Here is a 21,272-nt window from a genome sequence, read left to right on the forward strand (position 1 = left end):
TGCACGTTTTTTGACCGGGTTGTTTGTTTTTCTGTTGTTCAGTTATTTGAGTTCTTTATATATTATGGAGGTTAACCCCTTGTCAGATATGTTTTGCAAATATTTTCTCCCAGCTGGTGGGTTGTCTGTTCATTTTAATTCTGGTTTCATTTGTCTTGTAGAAGCTCTTTAATCTGATAAAGTCCTACTTGCTTATTTTTTCTTTAGTTTCCCTAGTCTGAGTAGGCATGGCATCTGAAAAGATTCTCTTATGACCAATGTCAAATAGTGTGTTGCCTGTATTTTCTTCTGTGAGTTTTATAGTTTCAGGTCTCACCTTCAGGTCTTTGATCCATTTTGAGTTAATTTTTGTGAATGGCGATAGCAGATGGTCCACTTTCATTCTTTTGCATGTGGCTGTCCAGTTTTCCCAACACCATTTATTGAAGAGACTTTCCTTTCTCCATTGTATGTTCTTAGCTCCTTTGTCGAAAATTAGCTGTCCATATATGTGTGGTTTTATTTTTGGGCTTTCAATTCTGTTCCATTGATCTGTGTGTCTGTTTTTGTACCAGTCCCATGCTGTTTTGATTACTATTACTTTGTAGTATGTTTTGAAGTCAGGGATTGTGATGCCTCCAGCTTTGTTCTTTTTTCTTAGGATTGCTTTAGCTATTCGGGATCTTTTGTTGCCCTATATGAATTTTAGTATTCTTTTTTCTATTTCCATGAGGAATGTCATTGGCATTCTGATTGGGATTGTATTGAATCTGTAGATTGCTTTAGGTAATACAGACATTGTAACTATGTTTATTCTTCCAATCCATGTGCATGGGATGTCTTTCCATTTCTTTATGTCATCATCGATTTCTTTCAATAATGTCTTGTAGTTTTCATTGTATAGGTCTTTCACCTCCTTGGTAAGATTTATTCCTAGATATTTTATTCTTTTTGATGCAATTGTAAATGGTATTATCTTTTTGAGCTCTCTTTCTGTTAGTTCATTATTAGCATACAGAAATGCAACTGATTTTTGTAGATTGATTTTGTACCCTGTGACTTTGCTGTAGTTGTTGATTATTTCTAATAGTTTTCCAATGGATTCTTTAGGGTTTTCTATATATAAAATCATGTTTGCAAATAGTGAGAGTTTCATTTCTTCGTTGCCTATTTGGATTCCTTTTATTCCTTTTTCTTGCCTAATTTCTCTGGCCAAAACCTCCAATACTATGTTGAATAAGAGTGGTGAGAGTGGACTGCCTTGTCTCGTTCCTGTTCTCAGAGGAATGGCTTTCAGCCTTTCCCTGTTGAGTATGATGTTGGCTGTGGGCTTGTCATAAATAGCCTTTATTATGTTGAGGTACTTTCCTTTTATACCCATTTTGTTAAGAGTTTTTATCATAAATGGATGTTGTATCTTGTCAAATGCCTTCTCTGCATCTATTGAGATGACCATGTGGTTTTTATTCTTTGTTTTGTTGATGTGGTATATCACGTTGATTGATTTACGGATGTTGAACCATCCCTACGTCCCTGGTATAAATCCCACTTGATCATGGTGTATGATCTTTTTAATGTATTGCTGTATTCGGTTTGCCAATATTTTGTTGAGGATTTTTGCATCTATGTTCATCAGTGGTATTGGCCTGTAATATTCCTTCTTTGTATTGTCTTTGTCTGGCTTTGGTTTCAGGGTGATGTTGGCCTCGTGGAATGAGTTAGGAAGTGTTCCATCTTCCTCTATTTTTTGTAATAGTTTGAGAAGGATGGGTATTAAATCTTCTTTGAATGTTTGGTAAAATTCACCTGAGAAGCCATCTGGTCCTGGACTTTTATTTTTTGGGAGGTTTTTGGTTACTGTTTCAATCTCTTTACTTGTGATTGGTCTATTCAGATTCTCCAGTTCTTCTTGGTTCAGTTTTGGGAGGTTGTATGAGTCTAAGAATTTATCCATTTCTTCTAGATTGTCCAGTTTGTTGGCATATAATTTCTCGTAGTATTCTCTTATAATCCTTTGTATTTTGTGGTATCTGTTGTTATTTCTCCTCTCATTTCTAATTTTATTTATTTGAGCCTTTTCTCTTTTTTTCTTAGTAAGTCTGGCTAAGGGTTTGTCAATTTTGTTTATCTTCTCAAAGAACCAACTCTTTGTTTCGTTAATCCTTTCTACTGTTTTTTTGGTCTCAATTTCATTTATTTCTGCTCTGATTTTTATTATTTCTCTCCTTCTGCTGACTTTGGGCTTTGTTTGTTCTTCTTTTTCTAGTTCTGTTAGGTGTAATTTAAGGTTGCTTATTTGGGCTTTTTCTTGTTAGTTAAGGTGGGCTTGTATCACTATGAGTTTCCCTCTCACTGCTGCTTTTGCTGCATCCCGTATGATTTGGTATGGCATATTTTCATTTTTGTTTGTTTCCAGATATTTTTTTATTTCTCCTTTAATTTCATCAATGATCCATTGGATGTTCAGTAGCATGTTGTTTAATCTCCACATCTTTGTCACTTTCCCAGTTTTTTTCTCATAGTTGATTTCCAGTTTCATAGCATTATGGTCTGAAAAGATGCTTGTTATGATTTCAGTCTTCTTAAATTTATTGAGGCTTGCTTTGTTTCCCAACATATGGTCTATCCTTGAGAATGTTCCATGCATGCTTGAGAAGAATGTGTAGTCAGCTGTTTTTGGATGGGGTGCTCTGTTTATGTCTACTAGGTCCATCTCGTCCAGTTTTTCATTTAAGTCCACTGTTTCTTTATTGACTTTTTGTCTGGATGATCTATCCATTGGTGTAAGTGGGGTATTAAGATCCCCTATTATTTTTGTGTTGTTGTTAATATCTCCTTTTAGGTTTGTTAATAGTTGCTTTATGTACTTTGGTGCTCCTATGTTGGGAGCATATATGTTTATAATTGATATGTCTTCTTGGTGGAGTGTCCCTTTTATCATTATTTATTGCCCCTCCTTGTCTCTCTTAGCCTGTTTTATCTTGACGTCTACTTTGTCTGATATGAGTATGGCAACACCTGCTTTCTTTTGTTGGCCATTAGCGTGGAGTATTGTCTTCTATCCTTTCACTCTGAGCCTGTGCTTGTCTTTAGAGCTGAGATGTGTTTCCTGGAGGCAGCATATTGTTGGGTCTTGCTTTTTAATCCATCCTGCCACTCTGTGTCTTTTGATTGGAGAGTTCAATCCATTTACATTTAGGGTAATTATTGATATATGAGGACTTAATGTTGCTGTTTTGTCACTTATTTTCCGGTTCTTTTGCATTTCCTTTGTTTCTTGTCCCATTTGTTTCAGACTGCCAATTCAGTTTGGTTGTTCTGTCTTATGACTCTTCTAGTTTTCTCTGTTTATCATATGTGATTTTGTTTTGATTATTTGCTTAGTGGTTACCTTGAGGTTTGTATAAAAAATCTTGTGTATGAGATAGTCCATTATCTCATGGCCTCTTATTTCCTTATACTAAGTCAATTCAATCTCTTTCCTCTTCCCCTTCTAAGTCATTCTTGTTACAACTTATTCTATTTTGTGTTGTGGGTGTGTGTTTACAGTGATGAGGTTATATTTATTTTTGGTGATTTCCTTCCTTTGAACTTTGATTTTGGTATTTAAGTGGTTGCTAACCTATTCTGGTAAAGATCTACTATTTTTCTGATTTTGTCTACCTATTTTTCTCCTTGCTCCAAGCTTTGTATTCCCTTTCTGTTCTTTTTTCAGGCCTGAGGGCCTTCTTGAGTATTTCTTGTAGTGGGGGTCTCATGGCCATGAACTCCCTTAGTTTTTGTTTATCTGGGAAAGTTACTATTTCTCCATCATATTTGAAGGATATTTTTGCTGGATAGAGTATTCTTGGCTGAAAGTTTTTGTCTTTCAGTATTTTGAATATATCATTCCAGCCTCTCCTAGCCTGTAAAGTTTCTGTTGAGAAATCCGCTGAGAGCCTGATGGGCTCTGTACGTTATTTTTCGTTTTTGTCTAGCTGCCCTTCATATTGTTTCTTTGTCATTGACTTTAGCCAGCCTTACCACTACATGCTGTGGAGTGGGCCTTTGCCTGTTGATGTATTTAGATGACCTATTGGCTTCACTTACTGGAATTTCCTGCTCCTTCCCCAGATTTTGGAAGTTCTCAGCTATTATTTCCTTGAATAGGCTCTCTGTTCCTCTTTCCCTCTCTTCTCCCTCAGGAATACCTATAATTCTTATGTTACATTTCCTAATAGAGTCAGATATTTCTTGGAGACTTTCTTCATTACGTTTTAGTCTTAGTTCTCTCTCCTCCTCCATCTGGAGTGTATCTGTATTCCTATCCTCTATAATGCTAATTCTTTCCTCCATATTGTCAGCTCTGTTCTTTAAAGATTCCAGATTCTCCTTTATCTCCTCCATTGTGTTCCTCATCTTCATCAGTACTGATTGGTTTTTCTTTGTTATTTCAATCTCTTTTGTGAAGAAACTCCTTATCTCATTGAATTGTTTGCCTGTGTTATCTTGTATTTCGTTGAGTTTTTTTATGGTAGCTATTTTGAAATCTCTGTCATTTAGGTTATGGATTTCTGTGCCTTCAGGGTTGGTTTCTGGGTGCTTGTCATTTTCCTTCTGGTCTGGTGATTTCATGTACCTTTGCATTGTGGTTCCTGTATTGGCTTTGTTTTTCCTCATCCTGGAAATATCTGGTTGCAATTTCCACCTGCCGCCACCATGTGGCGGTTAAGGGCTGTGTAATCTGAGCCCCTTGTGCTGCGCCCCGACTGCTCTCTATGATCGGCCAGCTGCTCTGTCTGGTCTGGTTGGCTGAGCTGCAGTGTTGGCACACAGGGCTGGGGGGGCTCTCTCTTTTGCCTGCTGGGTCCCTGGAGTGGGGGGCTTCTCACTTGCCCCTCATTATCTGCTCTCCTGAGGTGCTCAGATGTTGATGGCACCCCTGCAGCAGTTCTGAGTCCTCTGTGTGGGAGTTTCCCACTGGCTGAGAGAGCCCAAAAAGCTATGGTTTCCCTGCAGAGGGCCACCCCTCTCCCCTCTCTGGGAGCTGCATGGACCCGGATCGCTGATCTGATGCTGGGGGAGAGGATTTCTCCTTACCTCTCCCCGCTTCCTCTGGGGGCCCCAGCACATCCACTCTCAGATGTGTGGCAGTGTGGATCTTTCCGATCTTCCTTTTTGCTGTATAGGAGTCCATTGTTGATCTGTGACTGTCCCTTTTGTTGTATCTTATCAGGGGAACAGTTTACAGGAAAGCTCACTCTGCCATGATGCTGATGTCACTCCCCAAGGCAAAAGATTTTTATAGACCAAAGTGAGCAGGAACAAGGAAGTTATCTTGTGTGTTTGCTATTGGTTAAAGCAGGGTTACCTTCCTTTTATGGACCAATGGGAAGTCTTGGAGCTGGGTTAGGTAATTGGTGCTGAGTAGGCAAGCACTGATTGGTTGACCTGGGCCTGTTGTTTCTGGGAGAGCTGAGCATAGAAACATTAACTTTTGGTTTGCTGATGTGGGGCTTAGCATGAGCAACTCCATGTTAGGCCTAATATGGTTACTTTAACACATAAAAATTATATTGAATGACAAGTAAGGTATAAAAAAGGGATCATATTGTACCTTCTGTGATTGATGCTTTTTGTGTCATGTATGAGAAATTCTTGTCTATCTCAATGTCATGAAGATGTTCTCCTATTTCCTTCTAGATGCTTTATGGTTTTGGGTTTTTCATTTAGATCTATTTATATCTTTTCTTTTTCCATTGAATTAACTTGGCGCCTTGGTCAAAATGACTATATATGTAAGTGTATTTCCAGATCTACTCTTCCATTTATCTATTTTTCTGTCATTATGCCAAATCTACACTGTATTAATTACTGTAGCTTTATAGTAATCCTTGAAATCATGTTATATATAGCTTCCAACTTTGTTCTTTTTTTTTCAGATTTGTTTAGGTTATTCCAGGTTCTTTTAATTTCTACATAAATTTTATTATTACATTATTTATTTTGAAAAAGCCTAGTTAATCTTTTAGTCTAATAAATTTTAACTAGGATGACATTGAATATAAATATAAATGTTGGGAGCATGGAGACCTCAACAGTGATGATTCTTATAATCCAAGAACATGGTGTATCTCCTGATACAGGTCATCTTTAATTTCTCTCAACAATGTTTTCTGTAGTTTTTAATGTAAAGGTCTTGCACATTCCTTGCTAGACTTATTTTTAGATAGTTGATATGTTTTGATGTTGTAAATATATGCCAATTAATTTAAAATTTTCCAGTGTTTGTGGCTGGTATATAGAAGTATATTGATTTTTTAATATTCATCTTGTTTCTTGGGACTTTGCCAGATTTGCTTACTAGTTTTACTAGAGTTTGGTTTTTTTTGATAGTTTCATAAGGCTTTCTATATACTTAAACATACCATCTGTAACTAATGAGTTTTATTTCCTATCTTCCATTCTTTTTTGCCCTTCATTTTCTTCTCTTGGGTTATTGAACTGGCTAGGCCCTCCGGTACAATGTTGAATAGAAGTAGTGAGAACAGACATCCTGGCCTGTTCCCAGTCTTAGATAAGAATAGTTGAATGTTTCACCATTAAATTTGGTGGTAGTTACAGATTTTTTGTAGATGCCCTTTCTGAAGTAGAGGAAAATACCTTCCCTTACTACATACTCAGAGGTTTTATCTTGAAGAGGCATTGAACTTTTTCAAATCAGTTGAGATATTCATGTGGTCTGCCTCTTTTATCCTGTTACTGTGCTGAATTTTTTAATGCTAAGCCAACTTTGCATTCCTGAAATAAACTCCACTTGGTTATGATACATTATCATTTATATATGTATTTTTTTTTGCTGGACTCTATGCTAATATTTTGCTCAGGAATTCTGCGTTCATGTTTATAAGGGACATTTATCTGTAATTTTCTTTCCTTATAATATCTTTGCCAGTTTGGGGATCAAGATTATGCTCCTTAAAAGGAATTGGAAACTATTCCATTCTTATGTATTTTGTGGAAGAGTTTATGTTAGAAACCACTGGTGATGCCATCTGGGCCTGGAGTTTTCTTTGTAGAACATTTTTTAATTATAAATTGATTTCTTTATAGGCTCCTGTGTAGGTTTTTTGGTTTCATTTTTTCTTTCGTCAGTTTTGGAAATTTGTATTTCTCAAGGTATTTATTCATTTCATCTAAGTCAGGGGTGAGTAAATTACGGCCCTCTGGCCAAATCTGGCCCAGTGCCTCTGTCTAAGTGGAGTCATGACAGAGGCCATGTGGCCTGCAGAGTGTAAAACATTTGCTATCTGGCCCTTTACAGGAAAAGTTCACCCACCCCGATCTATGTTTTCAAACTTGTTGATGTGAGCTGCTTTTCCTATCTCGACATTATCCCCAGCACATCTGGAGGGTCTGATGTCGTGTCCTCCTTTCATTCCTGGTGTTGCTGATTTGTGTTTCTCTCATTTTTCCTTAATCGGCTTTCTAGGTGTTTATCAATTTTATTTATGTTTTTGATGCCCGACCTTTGACTTTCTCTATTGTTTGTTTTATATTTCACTGATTTCTGCTTTATCTTGATTACTTCCTTTCTTCTACTTACTTTGAGTTCAATTTGCTCCTCTTTTTCAAGTTTCTTAAGGTGGAAGCTTAGATTATTGATTTTACACCTTTTTCTTTTCTAATATAAGCATTTGAAGGAAACTTTATAACTTGAAGAATATCTTCCAGAAACCTGCAGAGAAAATCATGCTTAATGGTGAAACATTAGAATCATTTCCATTAGTGTCAAGATTGAGGTAATTATGCTCACTATCTCTGACATTCATTGCTCAATATTGTGCTGGTGGTTGTAGCAATATGATTAAAGGAGAAGTAGAAATGAACATGGGAAAGGAAGGTAACAAACTGGGATTCCACAACACAGGCCCTGGTAGTGGCAACCAGTATGGAGTCTGTTCTCTTTTGCAATTTCCTTTGTTCTAGCTGATGGAAATGAAAATCCATTGTTTCTGATACTGCTGAAGCTGAAACATTGGTGGGTTTCAGGATTAGAGATCCTTGTTGCTGTTGTTTTTAAACAAAGAACATTATTTCTGTATTATGTCCAGTTAGAAAAGGATTGTAGCTGACCCCCCAAAGTACTCTAGCAGTTACGTTGCAATGTTCACTTTGATTTTCTGAGCTGAGGACTACAAGCTCCAGATTTTAACATTTCTACAGAGAGGCCCCTTCCAGCTGCTTTGCCACTGTGGCTTGGGTGTCCCTGGATTGGGAAATCTGCCATCCCTGATGCTGGTGAAGTTGCCATGCTTCTGCTGCTGCTGCAAGGGAAACGTTCTTCCTGTGTTGTTTTATTTAAGCCTATAATATTTAGGGATATAGCTCTTTAAGTTCACATACATGGCCTCTTTATACCATACTGCCACAGGAACTGGGTCAGGACAAAATTAAGGATCAGCTACCTTATCAGGAACCAGCCCTTCTCTCTGACCTCAAGTCTGTTACTTTCTATGCCTGCCACCTTCTTTCCTGGTGAATTCACCATCATCTCACCAAGCAAGCTGGCCTCTTTGGGAACACTGTAGCGTCTTAGACATGTATGTCATATAAACCTCCATGGTGGTCAGAAAGACTCCCAGAAAGATTCTCTTTCTTGGGATGTATTTTCATGTTTATCTAAATAAGAGAATTCATAGATGGGAGATACCTAATTATTTCCCTCCAGCCACCAAAATCATTACTGATCAGCTCTTGCCTGGCCAAGATGTCCTGTTAACGAATACATTATCTGCATGGGAAAGTTTTGCTTATATTGTTTATAAAATATACAGTAAAATCCCAGCATCATGTACTAAATCTTGGCTCCACCATTTATAACTGTATCATCTTGGGCAAATTACCTCATATTCTCATATATAAAATTGGAATAGTAGTGTCTTCCTCATAAGGTTGTTGTGATGATTAAATTAGAATACACACACACACACACACACACAGGCATACACGTGCACACGCACAATGTCTGTTAGATAGTAAGTGCTCAGTACACGTTAGCTCTTATTATCTGCTGATGCCATCAGAGAGGAACTAGATGGTCGCGATGGGGCTGATATTCCGCCCTCTGCACCATCCTCTTGTTATAATGGAAGGATAGCCTCTGTCAGGAGCTATTTCTCCACCTGTGCTCTGGGTCTCTTCTGCTCTGGACTCTCAGGATTTCCCTGACTGCCTTTTCTACTGTGTCTTCAAATTTTCACTCTGGCTCGTTCCCATCAGCAATTAAACATTCCCAAGTCTCTCTCTCTTCCTAAAAACAAAATAACCACCAAAAATTGTTCCTTGATATCACATCCCCTTCCATTGCCTGCTCTATCTCTGTCACCTTTATTATAATGAAACTTTTTGAACTAAGTATCCATACTTGCTTGTTCCCTTTTCTCATCTCCTGCTCTCTCCATGACCCATTTTTACCGCTTGACTGAGTCTATTTCTATTTTTTTGTGTTGTTAGAAAACACTTCCTCCGTCTACAAATACTCTGTTCCCTTGTATTTATGTTTATTTGAATTCTGCTTTTCTGCCTGCTTCTTGGGCTATTCTTCAATTTTCTTTCCTTGCTCCTCTTCCTCCTCCTGCCCCTTAAATGTTTCTGTTCCTTATGGCTCTAAATTAGGTCCCTTTTTCTTCTCACTACACCACATACTCCTGGCTAATCTCATCTACTTTGATGGCTGCTCAATTTCTGTTGTAACAGGCTGATGACTTTGGTCTCTGGCTCAGACCTCTCTCCGGAAGCATAGCCAGAAGCATATTGGACATTTCAATTGGAAGTCTGACAGGCATATCCAACATAGAACATTTAGAGCATATTCATTCTTTTCACGCCCGTCTCTCCAATGTTCCCAACTTCAGAAAAAAACACCAAACGTTCTTCACTAGTTTCTCACACTAGTAGCCCATTGACTATTCTTTCACCTGATACCCAGTCAACCACCAGATCTCTCCAGTTGCCCTCAATATCGCTGTTCTCACTGTTTTCTCCGCCACTTTGTTAATATCCTAGTCCCAGCCACTTTCTGTTCCCACCTAGATGAGCGTAGCATCCTCCTCTCTGGTCCTTCTCCAGTCTTGCTTCCCTCCAATTCATCATACCACAGGCAGAGAAATCTTTTAAAAACACAAATCTAATTATCACCCCACCTCCCAAAACCCTTCAGCAACATCTCATTGCCCTTTAATTGAAGTTCGGACTCCTCAATCAGCTGGCCGAGCCCTGCATGTTTGGGGCCTTGCTGCCCTCCACAGCGTCCCTATGTACCGGGTCTACCTCTCCCTCCGCCTCTGGCCATTCTAGACTCCTTTCAGCTCCCTGATACCTGCTCTGTCCTGGGCCTTCACACAAGCTGCTTCCTGTGACTTAAACACTGCCTCCCTACGTGGCCAACCCCTAAATTCTCTACAGCCTAAACTATACTCATTCGTTAGGTCTCAGCATAAATACCCTCTCCTCCAAAATGTCTTTCCAAGCCCTAGATTAGACAGGGCCCTATTTCTGTGTGCTTTTGTAGTTCTTTGTACTTGTCCTCGCAAAACAATTGTAATTACTTACCTGCATTTCTCATTGGCCTGTAAGCCCTGAAAAGGCTTATGTGAATGAGAGAACAAAACATTGTTCTGGTGTGTATTGTTGCTGTCATTCATTTCTTCCTTCATTCATTCATATGGTGAGTGTTTACTGGCCACTGTGCTAGGTGTGGGAATGTAGTACCGAATAAGACACATGAGGGCCTTACTCCTTTAGAGCTAGTCAAGTGGAGGAGACAAACAGTAAACAAGGAAATAAATAAGTGAATGATAGGATACTAGTAAGTGCCATGAAGAAAACAAAATAGGAACATGTAGAGTAATTAGGTAGGGGGTAATAGTAAATAGGATGGCCAGGGAAAGCCAATCTGAGGAGGTAAATTTGAAGTAAGACTTAAATGATAAGGAGAAGCCAACCATACAAAGATCAGAGGGAAAATGACTCCAGGCAGATGAAACAGTTTCTGTGGGCTTGAAGCAGCCATGACAGGAACAAAGAGTAGACCAGTATGGTTGGAGTCATGCGAGGTAGGAAAGGAGTGGTGGGAGGTCATGGAAAGCCTTGTGCTTATGGATAGGAGTTTGATTGTACTTTGAGGTTGGTTTAAGATAAGCTGTACTTATGCTCCAGCTAAAGCTAAGGCGTACCAGGAAAATAGGCACTTGAGCTTCAGAGGGCTGTAGGCAGTTTAAGTGAGGCAAACATCCTTGAGCCAATAGAAAATAATGTGATACTGCTTTGATCAAGATCAAGTCAAGTAATCAAGATGATTACTTTGATCATGTAATTGTAAATGCTAATTACGTGATAGGATATACATATTTTTTTAAGCTGCCAAGGAATGTTTTTTATGTCACAGAACATAAACTTGTATGAAATTATAGTATGACCATATAGTAATTGCTGCCTGATGCCACTGCCCAAATGATAGAGACATTTTATAACTACTGTTTATTTTTGTGGGTACAGAATTTTATCACTTAAAAAAGAGCATTATTGGGAAGGTTTAATCTTGAGAGACAATATAAGATCCCCAATACATGATGCTGTGCAGACGATGAGCTGTATTTTTTGTTTTTGCTGAAGAAGATTTGCCTTGAGCTAACATCCATGGCCAGTCTTCCTCTCTTTTTTTGTATGTGAGCTGCCACTGCAGCATGGCCACTAACGAGTGGTGTCAGTCCGTGCCTGAACCCAGGCCGCTAAAGCAGAGCTGAACTTAACCACTAGGCCACCAAGGCTGGCCTGAGGAGCTGTATTTTTAAGCATCTTTCACTTGACTGAACTTTTGTGAAAAATAAATCAATAATGGAGAAATCAGAGGTTGTAGGGAGGCTCAGACAAGACAAGGCATGTGAAAGCCCTTGAAATGATGAATATTCTTACAAGGCATAAGATATTATTACTGTTGTTACAACCAACTCTTTTTAACCAAATACTGGTACTAGTGTAAGATCTGAGACTGTGAAGACTGGATGTCTTGACCCTGGTGAGAAAATATCCAATGCCAAAACACCTCTTTTCTAATCAGCATCTGTATAAATTGTGCTGAGAAACTTGCACGTGCATGGTACGTTCATTTATCTATTTCAGGAAACACTCATTGAGCACCTTCTATTTGTCAGCTAGCTACTCAGTGGCTCTGGGGACAAAACACTGAACAAGACAGACACAGAACCAACTTTCCGTTGTGTTTGATTTTAAGTCTCTCTGGAATGCATCTTGAACAGCCACAGTTTCTCCAATTTGAAAATAGTAGGCAGATCAGTCTTCTGGAGGCTGGTGCAGGGAATCTATGTGATGTGACCAGTAGGAACTCAGGCTCTGAAGTCAGACTATCTGGGTTTGAATTCCCCCTCCCCTGACTGGTAAATGTGCTTCCTATGTCTGTAACTCAGTTTTCTCATCTGAAAAATTAGGATGATAATAGATTGTTGTGAAGATTAAATGAGATGATATAAGCAATATGCTTAGTCAACGCCTGGCACATTGTGCATTCTCTTTTCATGTAAATTGTGCATGTTATGGTAACCGTCTTCTTGCCTTCCTTCTCCATTCTTACTAGTTACCTAACCTTCAGTTCAGCTGCACAGTGGTCTCAGGGAAGTCTGCAGTGCTTGGTATTTTCCGGAATGTGATAATAGTACTCTAGGGAACATGTTTTTGACAGTAGGCTACAAAGGTTTGAGATCCTCTGGTGATATGTCGTATTTACTTATTACCAACTCCTCAAGGAGCTCACAGTTTGTAGTTGACTGTCCTTTGCAGAGCTAAAAAGGAAAGGGGACAGTATTGTTTTACAATATGCTACCCTGGAATAAGGCAGAATTGAGAGTATCGTTCAGACCTTTCTGAGCACAATTAACAGTAAGAAGTATTTTATATCAGATCAAGTTTACACGTGTGTATACACTCAAAAGTCTGAAACTGAAATAGTTTCACAAAACAATACATACTCTTACTACTGTAATGCAACATTTTCTATTCCATTCTATTCCATGTCATTCCATTCTGTTTAATTCCTTTCCATTCTATGAGAAGAGACCAGTAGTTTGAAAAATATTGATATAAGAAATTTATGGATCTAAACAAGAATAGGGCTGTGAAAAGAAGAAATAAGTGGGACAGTCTTCAGCTCTATGTTTTAAATATTTTCTCGGTAATCCTCCTATCTCCTATGTAAAAAAAACAAAAACAAAAAAAAACCTCCCCCTGCAAAAAAAACCCACAAAGAAACCCTGGGTATTTAGCTCTTTACTAGGTTTTTATAGGTGTTAGCTCAATTTGACCTTCTAAAATTTGTAGTCATTTGTATTCCAGCAAAGTTGTGGACTGGATCATCATTAGGGCGGAGAGTCAGTTCAATGCAGCCAGGAAACCTTGCTTCTACCTCTGGCTTTGTCATTATTTGCAAGTTCACCTGTCTTCTCTGAGTCTCAGCTCAGGGGGATAATAATATTTATTTTATTTCAATTAATTAATTTAATAATATCCCTTCCTCTGTCTCCTATTCCCAGTGTTGTTTGAGGGCCAGCTGAGATAACATTTGAAATCGTTCTGTAAACTAAAGGGCTCTTTACAAATATGAAGACTATTGGGCTTTTCAATTCTATATTTGTAACCCTTACCTCTGTTTTAAAAAATTCCTTCTAGATTTCTCAGTTGAATACACTGATTGCACTTTTGCTGGGAGAACTTCCACCTGGAGACAGGCAGAAGATCATGACAATTTGTACCATAGATGTCCATGCCAGAGATGTGGTGGCAAAACTTATTTCTCAGAAGGCAAGTTGTTTGTAGAAATCTCATGTATTTTTTGTCATTTCCTAAACGTGGTGTTTGTTGTCAAGAGTAATTCTAAGTCATTATTTGTTTGTTTTTTAAGTTTGTGTATTTAATTAGTCCTGAGAAGTTAGCTGTACCTACTTTGGGTGAATTTGATTTGGGTTAGCTAATATACTGTCCTCATGAGAGTTATCCCAAAGGGTTTTGCCAAGTCAGGAGTCTCTAATCCAGATCATCCAAAAATTAACCCAGGATGGAAGAACCATGAGAAGTCACCGTGTTCATTTCCTTCTCTTCTGGTTTCTCTGCGCATAATCATTTTGGTCCATTGGCCTGTGATTATCACCTCTGGGGCTTACCCAGCCAGTGGCAATGAGATTGTGTGTCATTTAAACCGTCTCTGTGTGCCTTTGATCATTTTCCTTTTGAAGAAAGAGAAATGTTGGTCTCCCCTTGTCTTCTCCTTTCAAGGCTAAAGGACTTTGTTTAAAGTTATTTTCTAATCCGTTCAGTGCATTAATAACCTTCTTTCCTTATCTCTTTAAAAAGTCCATGTGTCTCTTAGATGAAAGCAGTGTTTAATGTGAAAGGAGAATTTTCTCACCCTTTTTCCAAAATATTCCTCCTTACAAATGTCGGAAGTATGCTTGTCTACTGAACAGCATTGGTATATCATGCCCATCACCTGCTTCCTCCAAATCCCTTTTGTTTTTTGGCGTGGTGGTCCTAAAGCAAGACAATTCCTTTCACAATTTAAATGCATGTGTGTATTGTGAAGTGTTTTCTGTTGTTTTTCTAGTTCTTTCTCAATTTATTAAAACCAAATTGAAGTTTAATTCTCACCACAAAGTACAAGCAAGTGTTTCTTCCTGTAAGCCATAAAGTTAAAAAAATACTTCTTGTTTCAAGTTCAGGAGCATTAGTGAATGATGTTCTTTGATTGCTAATCCAAAACTGATCCTTGCAAAAACACCACTTATCACAAACCGTCATGCATCATTTAATGATGGGGATATGTTCTGAGAAATGTATCATTAGGCAATTTCGTCATTGTGTGAACCTCATAGAATGTACTTAGACAAACCAGACAGTATAGCGTACTACCCACCTAGGCTATATAGTACCAATCTTAAGGGACCACCATCATACATGTGGTCCGTCATTGACCGAAACATCGTTATTCGGCACATGATTGTATTCTCATTTTGATAATGAGCCGTTGATAACTACTTTGAATATGACCTTGCACCTTCTTACATATTTTATCGTGTTTTATCAGTGGTGATTTGCTTGCAGTAGGATAAATTATTATTTAAAATATGTCCTTTATTTTATACTAAAAGAGATATAAACTTTGTCTAATTCTTCATTATCTAATATATGTAAATATGCAGTGTTGAGACTTACACAGACATCAGACAGATTAGTAGACAATAATTTTGGTAACTTCAAGTGATTCCCAAGAAATCCTATGGTCACGTGTATCTTGAAAGAGACTAGAATTATTTTTTCAAACTGGAAGAAGATTGGATAGGATTGAGTAAGATAGGAAAGAATAGCAATGAAAAAAAGTACTGTTATTTGATTTAATGCAAAATGAGGCAGGAAATCTCTCTACTGGTTTTAGAATGAACTTTGTTGAACATATTGTTTATTTATACCTCTGACATGCAGAAATTATAGACTATGTGCCATTTTAATACAGAGTGTATTTTTCCATCTGAATTCAGTGATATGAGTATAAAGTTACAAAAGTGATCAAATCCCCTGGGTTGATTCATAAAAGGGGAAAAAAGCATTTCTCGAACAAAGTGATATTGCCTTACAGTGAAAGGCTTCTTAAAATGAAAACTTTTATTACACACGCATTTCTGATGAAGTATTCAGCCATCTACATGCAATTACAATTTGAAGTGGCATGCAAGAGATTCCCCTTTTGTGAGATTTTTAGAAATAAAATGTGAATCAATAGAGTTGATTAGATTAAAGAATAAGTCTGTTGCCTCAAAAGTATTAGTGTCCTGTGTGTTATGATCATGTGATATTTTTAGGTTGTCAGTCCCCAAGCTTTTGCTTGGCTGTCTCAACTTCGTCACCAGTGGGAGGACACCCAGAAACACTGCTTTGTTAATATTTGTGATGCCCAGTTCCAGTACTTCTATGAATATTTAGGGAACAGTCCTCGACTAGTGATCACTCCTCTGACTGACAGGTAACAATGATAATGTTCGAGTCAAATTGGGGAAAACCAAGATAGAAAAGTCCCCAAGCATGGGTAAAGATGTGTGAAATTGAAAAGAAAGGGATGAGAGAAAATGATGAACAAATTGGGAAACTATATGAAAGCAGTGTGTAAATGAACTAATTAAGTAAAATAGTGAATGTTGATTTTAGAGACAAGTTAAAGAGAAGCAAATTAGAGAAGCAGAATTATAGACACTATACAATATACTAATCATGAAATCATGAGCAGAGGAATGTGGTTCAAGGCAGCATCTTTGATCACTCAGTTCATTCTCTCTGGTTATCTATGGCTAATACCCCAATGTCAGGCTTTGTAACCACCTCCCCTCTGCATCTCTTTATTGGAAGTGTAAAAATAGGAATTGCCTATGTTCAAAATCATTTTTGAAGGATTACATACAGTGAAAGTAAGAAAAGAGGAGAACACAGATCCATTAAATGATTCAACAGACACTTACTAAACACTGTGCTAAGTACTGTTCCAGTGTTGGACAGGGAGTGTTCCTCCTCTCACAGGGCACACTTTCTAGTTGAGTGTGGGATGTGAGTGGCTGGGAATGAAGAGGAACAATAAAAAAATTAACAAAGTGATTTTAGGTGGTAATATATGCTATGACAAAAGTAAAACAGGGTGATAGCTTAGAAAGTGTCTTGAAGGGAGAGTCTACTACTGTAGATTGAGTGAAAGACATTTAAGCTGAGACCTAAAGGATAACAAGGAACCAGCTATACAAACATCCTGGGGCAGAAAGTTACAGGCAAAGACAAATACAAAGTTTCTAAGGTGGGAAGGAGCTTGGCCAGTTCAAGGGATAGACAGCCAGTGTGGCTGAAGTATGTCAAGGGGTTACTATTATTAAATGTTCATTGCCACTTGTCCCCAAGTAAATATAAACACGTGGTCAGAACATTGTAGAGGTAAGGATATGCCATATTGACATGAAATTCTTTGTTGGTATTCTAACCTCTGCTGAATTACTTGATGGGAAAAAGCACATTTAATCCCTGACATTCATGAAAGAAATCACACCTCAAGATCATAGGAATGTTCCCATTTATCCAGGATCACCATACCATACCATACAATTTATGTGGGAATAGAAGTGTAGAGAGTTTCAATTATAAGTCTGTAAAGCTGGGTTGTGATGGTGGTCCTGGGAAGTTGGCAGAATTCTCTCACTAGCTTTGTGATTGTTCTTGCACATATTAATCTCCTCCTGATTTCATCATTGATAAATTGTATGGCTTCTATAATTCTGTTTCTCTAATTCAGTTCTCTTTAACTTATCTCTAACTAAAAGTCAATGTTCACTATCTTAATTGGGTAATTAATTTATGTTCTGCTTTCAGTGTGAGAGATTAAAATTTGTAGCTTGACTGGGGCCAGCCCCATGGCTTAGCAGTTAAGTGTGAGCACTCGGCTACTGGCGGCCCGGGGTTCAGATCCCAGGCGCACACCGACACACCGCTTGTCTGGCCACGCTGAGGTGGCGTCTCACATACAGCAACTAGAAGGATGTGCAACTATGACATACAACTATCTACTGGGCTTTGGGGAGAAAAAGGGAAAAAAAAAGTAGGAGGATTAGCAATAGATGTTAGCTCAGGGCCAGTCTTCCTCAGCAAAAAGAGGAGGATTGACATGGGTGTTAGCTCAGGGCTGATCTTCCTCACCAAAAAAGAAAAAAAAAATTTGTAGCTTGACAAAATTGCTTGAGAATAGTCAAAACTGCAGATGCTAAGAGTCCACTGTATGTATGTCATCGTAAATAGAGAAGACAGGAAGGGAGACACAGGGTATAGGAGAAAAGGGGAGGAGAATTTTAAAGTTTATCAAAATGTAAGGACTAATAGCTTATTAACTTTTTAATGAAAAAAATCACTCTGTGGTTTGTTTGGAAGTTGAAAGATGAATGTTCCTTTTGATAGTGTAAATAGTGCCGCATAAGGTGTTCACGTTGTGTGCATATGTTTTCCGTTTCATTCTATGGATTGTTTACTAATTGTTTACATTAATGCAATGATGCATTTCAAACACTTTCATTAGGTCTCATTTGATGCTGACCATCCCTTTGAGGTAGGCAGGGAAGATGGCCTCTTCTTCTTACATATGTGCACAAGTTCAGAGACTTAGGTCATCAACCAGCTTTTCGCTGAGAGATGTGGGCTGAAACACAGGTGCGTTGGTTAGGAGGGTGCAGGCTAAGCTGCTGTTACAGAGAGACCCAAAATATCGTGCCTTCAGTAACACAGAAGCTGATGTCTCACCTGTGTAACAGTCTAGAGGAGTGTGGTCCAGCAGCAGTAGAGGCTGGGAGGTGGCTGACATGCTAAACGTGATTTCGACGTGTGTTTCAGCCAGTGGAAAAGGGGAATACACCTTGAAGGAGGCGTTCTAGGATTTGCAGACATTATTTCAGCACATAACACATTGGTTGGAGCTTGGTCGCTTGGCCACTCCTGGTTGGAAAGGAGGTAGGAAATGTAGTCTGCAGCATATAGGTGGCCATGTGTCCAGCCAAAACCTGGAACCACAGGAAAAGATCATTAGGGGTAGTCTGCACTACAAAAAGTGCTATAATTCCTAGTCCAGGGGTCTTTCCACTCCATATTCATTGTAAGATGCACTTAAACATGGCCATGGCCATAAAATAAACACTTTCCATTTGCATAAGTAATTGCTTCTATTTGCATAGTGCTTTGAAGCATTTGCCTTTGGCTTTTTTAATATATCCCTATAATCAACATCATTTTATGGAGGAGAAAACTGAGGCATGTTGATGTCAAAAAACTTATTTGAGATTATTGGCAAAGTAGACACTTGCTCCTGGTCTTCTGAACTCCGTGCATCCGCTGTCTGTACTAAGTCAAAAATAATTTATAAATCTTCAGAAACCTCATGTAAGGTCCTTGCTATTCATTAGTGTTCCTTCTTTTACAAGTATTAAATTCTGTCTTTGCATAATTTTTCTCAGTCTAGGAACCTCTGAATCTTTCCTGCAAAAATAAGTATTATCATAATCTAAATGGATGCAGCAATACATTCAAAATGAATTCCTAAAATACATTTTAATAAAATAAACTGTATCTTTGTATATTTGCTTTATACATTGAAATAGGTACATATTATTTGCATGCTATATATTTTAATATATTTACTATCTCAATGTACTCATTAAGCAGCAGTTTAATGAAGTCAGTGTTTAATTCATTCATCATCCAAGATTTCTCTTCTATTTTTCTTTTATAAACAATAATTTGATATGTTGTCTGCCATTTAATAGTATCTTTACCTAGAAATATCATATATTCAATAACATTGCAAATCAAGTGTTATGAATACACATCTCTTACGAAATGAGGCAAATAAACAGATAATGCGGTACATTCTTTTCTCTTAATTTTAAACAGACACCTTAAAAATAAATTTGATATAAAATATTATTCTGATTCTTATTATTGCCATGAACAAATCAGAGATATATCAATATTTTATGCTACTAGCACATTGTAGACCTTGACTTCTTAAACTTTAAAAAAAATTGGATTACCCCTAATGTTTTCTGGAAATCTCCTATTAGATTGTAACATTTGTGTTTTCTATTGCTTAAAGGTGTTACATTACTTTAACTCAATCACTTCATCTAACCATGAGTGGGGCTCCAGCTGGCCCAGCCGGTACAGGGAAAACGGAAACCACCAAAGATCTTGGACGTGCGCTTGGCATGATGGTTTATGTATTCAACTGTTCAGAGCAAATGGACTACAAAGTAAGTTAGTAATAAAATGAGGTATCTAACAACATTATTTCTGATTTGGAATGATTCAAAATAATAGCTTAAAATCCCCTTCTGTTAAGTTCTTGATGCCTCACTCTGTCATTTAGTCCATAGGCAATATCTATAAGGGATTGGTGCAGACAGGAGCTTGGGGGTGCTTTGATGAATTCAATCGAATTTCTGTGGAAGTTCTGTCAGTGGTGGCAGTACAGGTTAAAATGATTCATGATGCCATCAGAAACAGGAAAAAGAGGTGAGTGGCATGTAGTTCTTTTCTATTGTTACAAATACAAAGAGTAACATGGAATAATGCAGTAAACCTCACCTTCACGGTCTATGCTGCCTCCCCCTATTGCATGAAATGAACAAAATAAGAGAGACTGGTTCATTTTGAATAATCTCCCATTTTTTATTAGTGGTTTTTAAGTGTTGAATACAGCAAAGCTATATTACATTATTTTAATCAACTAAAGAAGAAACACCCTCTCTGATGCTAAACCCGGTGATCAGTTCTCCGTTCTGATTTTACTCGACCCTCTGGCAGCATTTGACACAGTTGGCCCCACCCTTCTTCATGACTCATTGTCTTCACACGGGTTCCAGGACACCACACCCTCCTAGTTTTCTGCCACCCTCCCAGCAGGTTTCTCCTTTTCTATGAAATGGGGGAAAGTACAGCTCCTACCTTATAGGTTTCTGTGAGGACTAAGTGCAAAGAACTTTATCAATGTTAGCTATTTTTTATTGTTATTGTTTCCTGACCAATTGATGCTGGATGTCACAAGTCTCAATCTTTAGACCTCTTCTTTCTCTGTCTACACTTGTTCCCTTGGTGATTTCATCCAGTCACATGGCTTTCAATACCATGTGGGTGCTGCCGGCTACGAACTGCCCAGACCTCCTTTCTCTGACATCTGGACTTGCATAGCCCCTGCTTATTGGGGCATTTCAGGGCTCCACTTGGTGTCTCATAGGCCTCTCACATTTAATATATCCAAAATCGAAATCCCAGTCTTTCCACCAACACCTGCTTTGTTACTTGTCCCATCCTAGTAGATTACACCCTCACATTCTTCCAGTCACTCGGGCCAAAAACTTTCCAACTATATCCAGAACCTAACCATTTCTCAACATGATGCCACACTCCAAAAGACAAAACACGACTGGCGCTTAGGCTTAATTTGAGAAATAAGTGTTATAGTACACAATTGTGGTTTTCTTTTTTTTTTTTTGTGAGTAGGATCAGCCCTGAGCTAACATCCATGCTAATCCTCCTCTTTTTGCTGAGGAAGACCTGCTCTGAGCTAACATCTATTGCCAATCCTCCTCCTTTTTTTCCCCCAAAGCCCCAGTAGATAGTTGTATGTCATAGTTGCACATTCTAGTTGCTGTATGTGGGACTCGGCCTCAGCATGG

At 38.2% G+C, this 21,272-nt stretch overlaps 1 protein-coding gene across 1 annotated transcript in view; it reads left to right on the forward strand.

Annotated features, from left to right (window-relative positions):
* Positions 1-21,272, forward strand: part of DNAH11 (dynein axonemal heavy chain 11) — a 311,121-nt gene that overhangs the window by 111,393 nt on the left and 178,456 nt on the right. The window contains exons 32-35 of the mRNA XM_058534426.1: positions 13,702-13,833; positions 15,885-16,045; positions 19,691-19,847; positions 19,964-20,109. Of these exons, the coding sequence (XP_058390409.1) occupies positions 13,702-13,833; positions 15,885-16,045; positions 19,691-19,847; positions 19,964-20,109 (596 nt within the window). The remainder of the gene's footprint in view (positions 1-13,701; positions 13,834-15,884; positions 16,046-19,690; positions 19,848-19,963; positions 20,110-21,272) is intronic.

Source organism: Diceros bicornis, chromosome 3 (genome assembly GCF_020826845.1).
Source record: "Diceros bicornis minor isolate mBicDic1 chromosome 3, mDicBic1.mat.cur, whole genome shotgun sequence".
Lineage (NCBI taxonomy): Eukaryota > Metazoa > Chordata > Mammalia > Perissodactyla > Rhinocerotidae > Diceros > Diceros bicornis.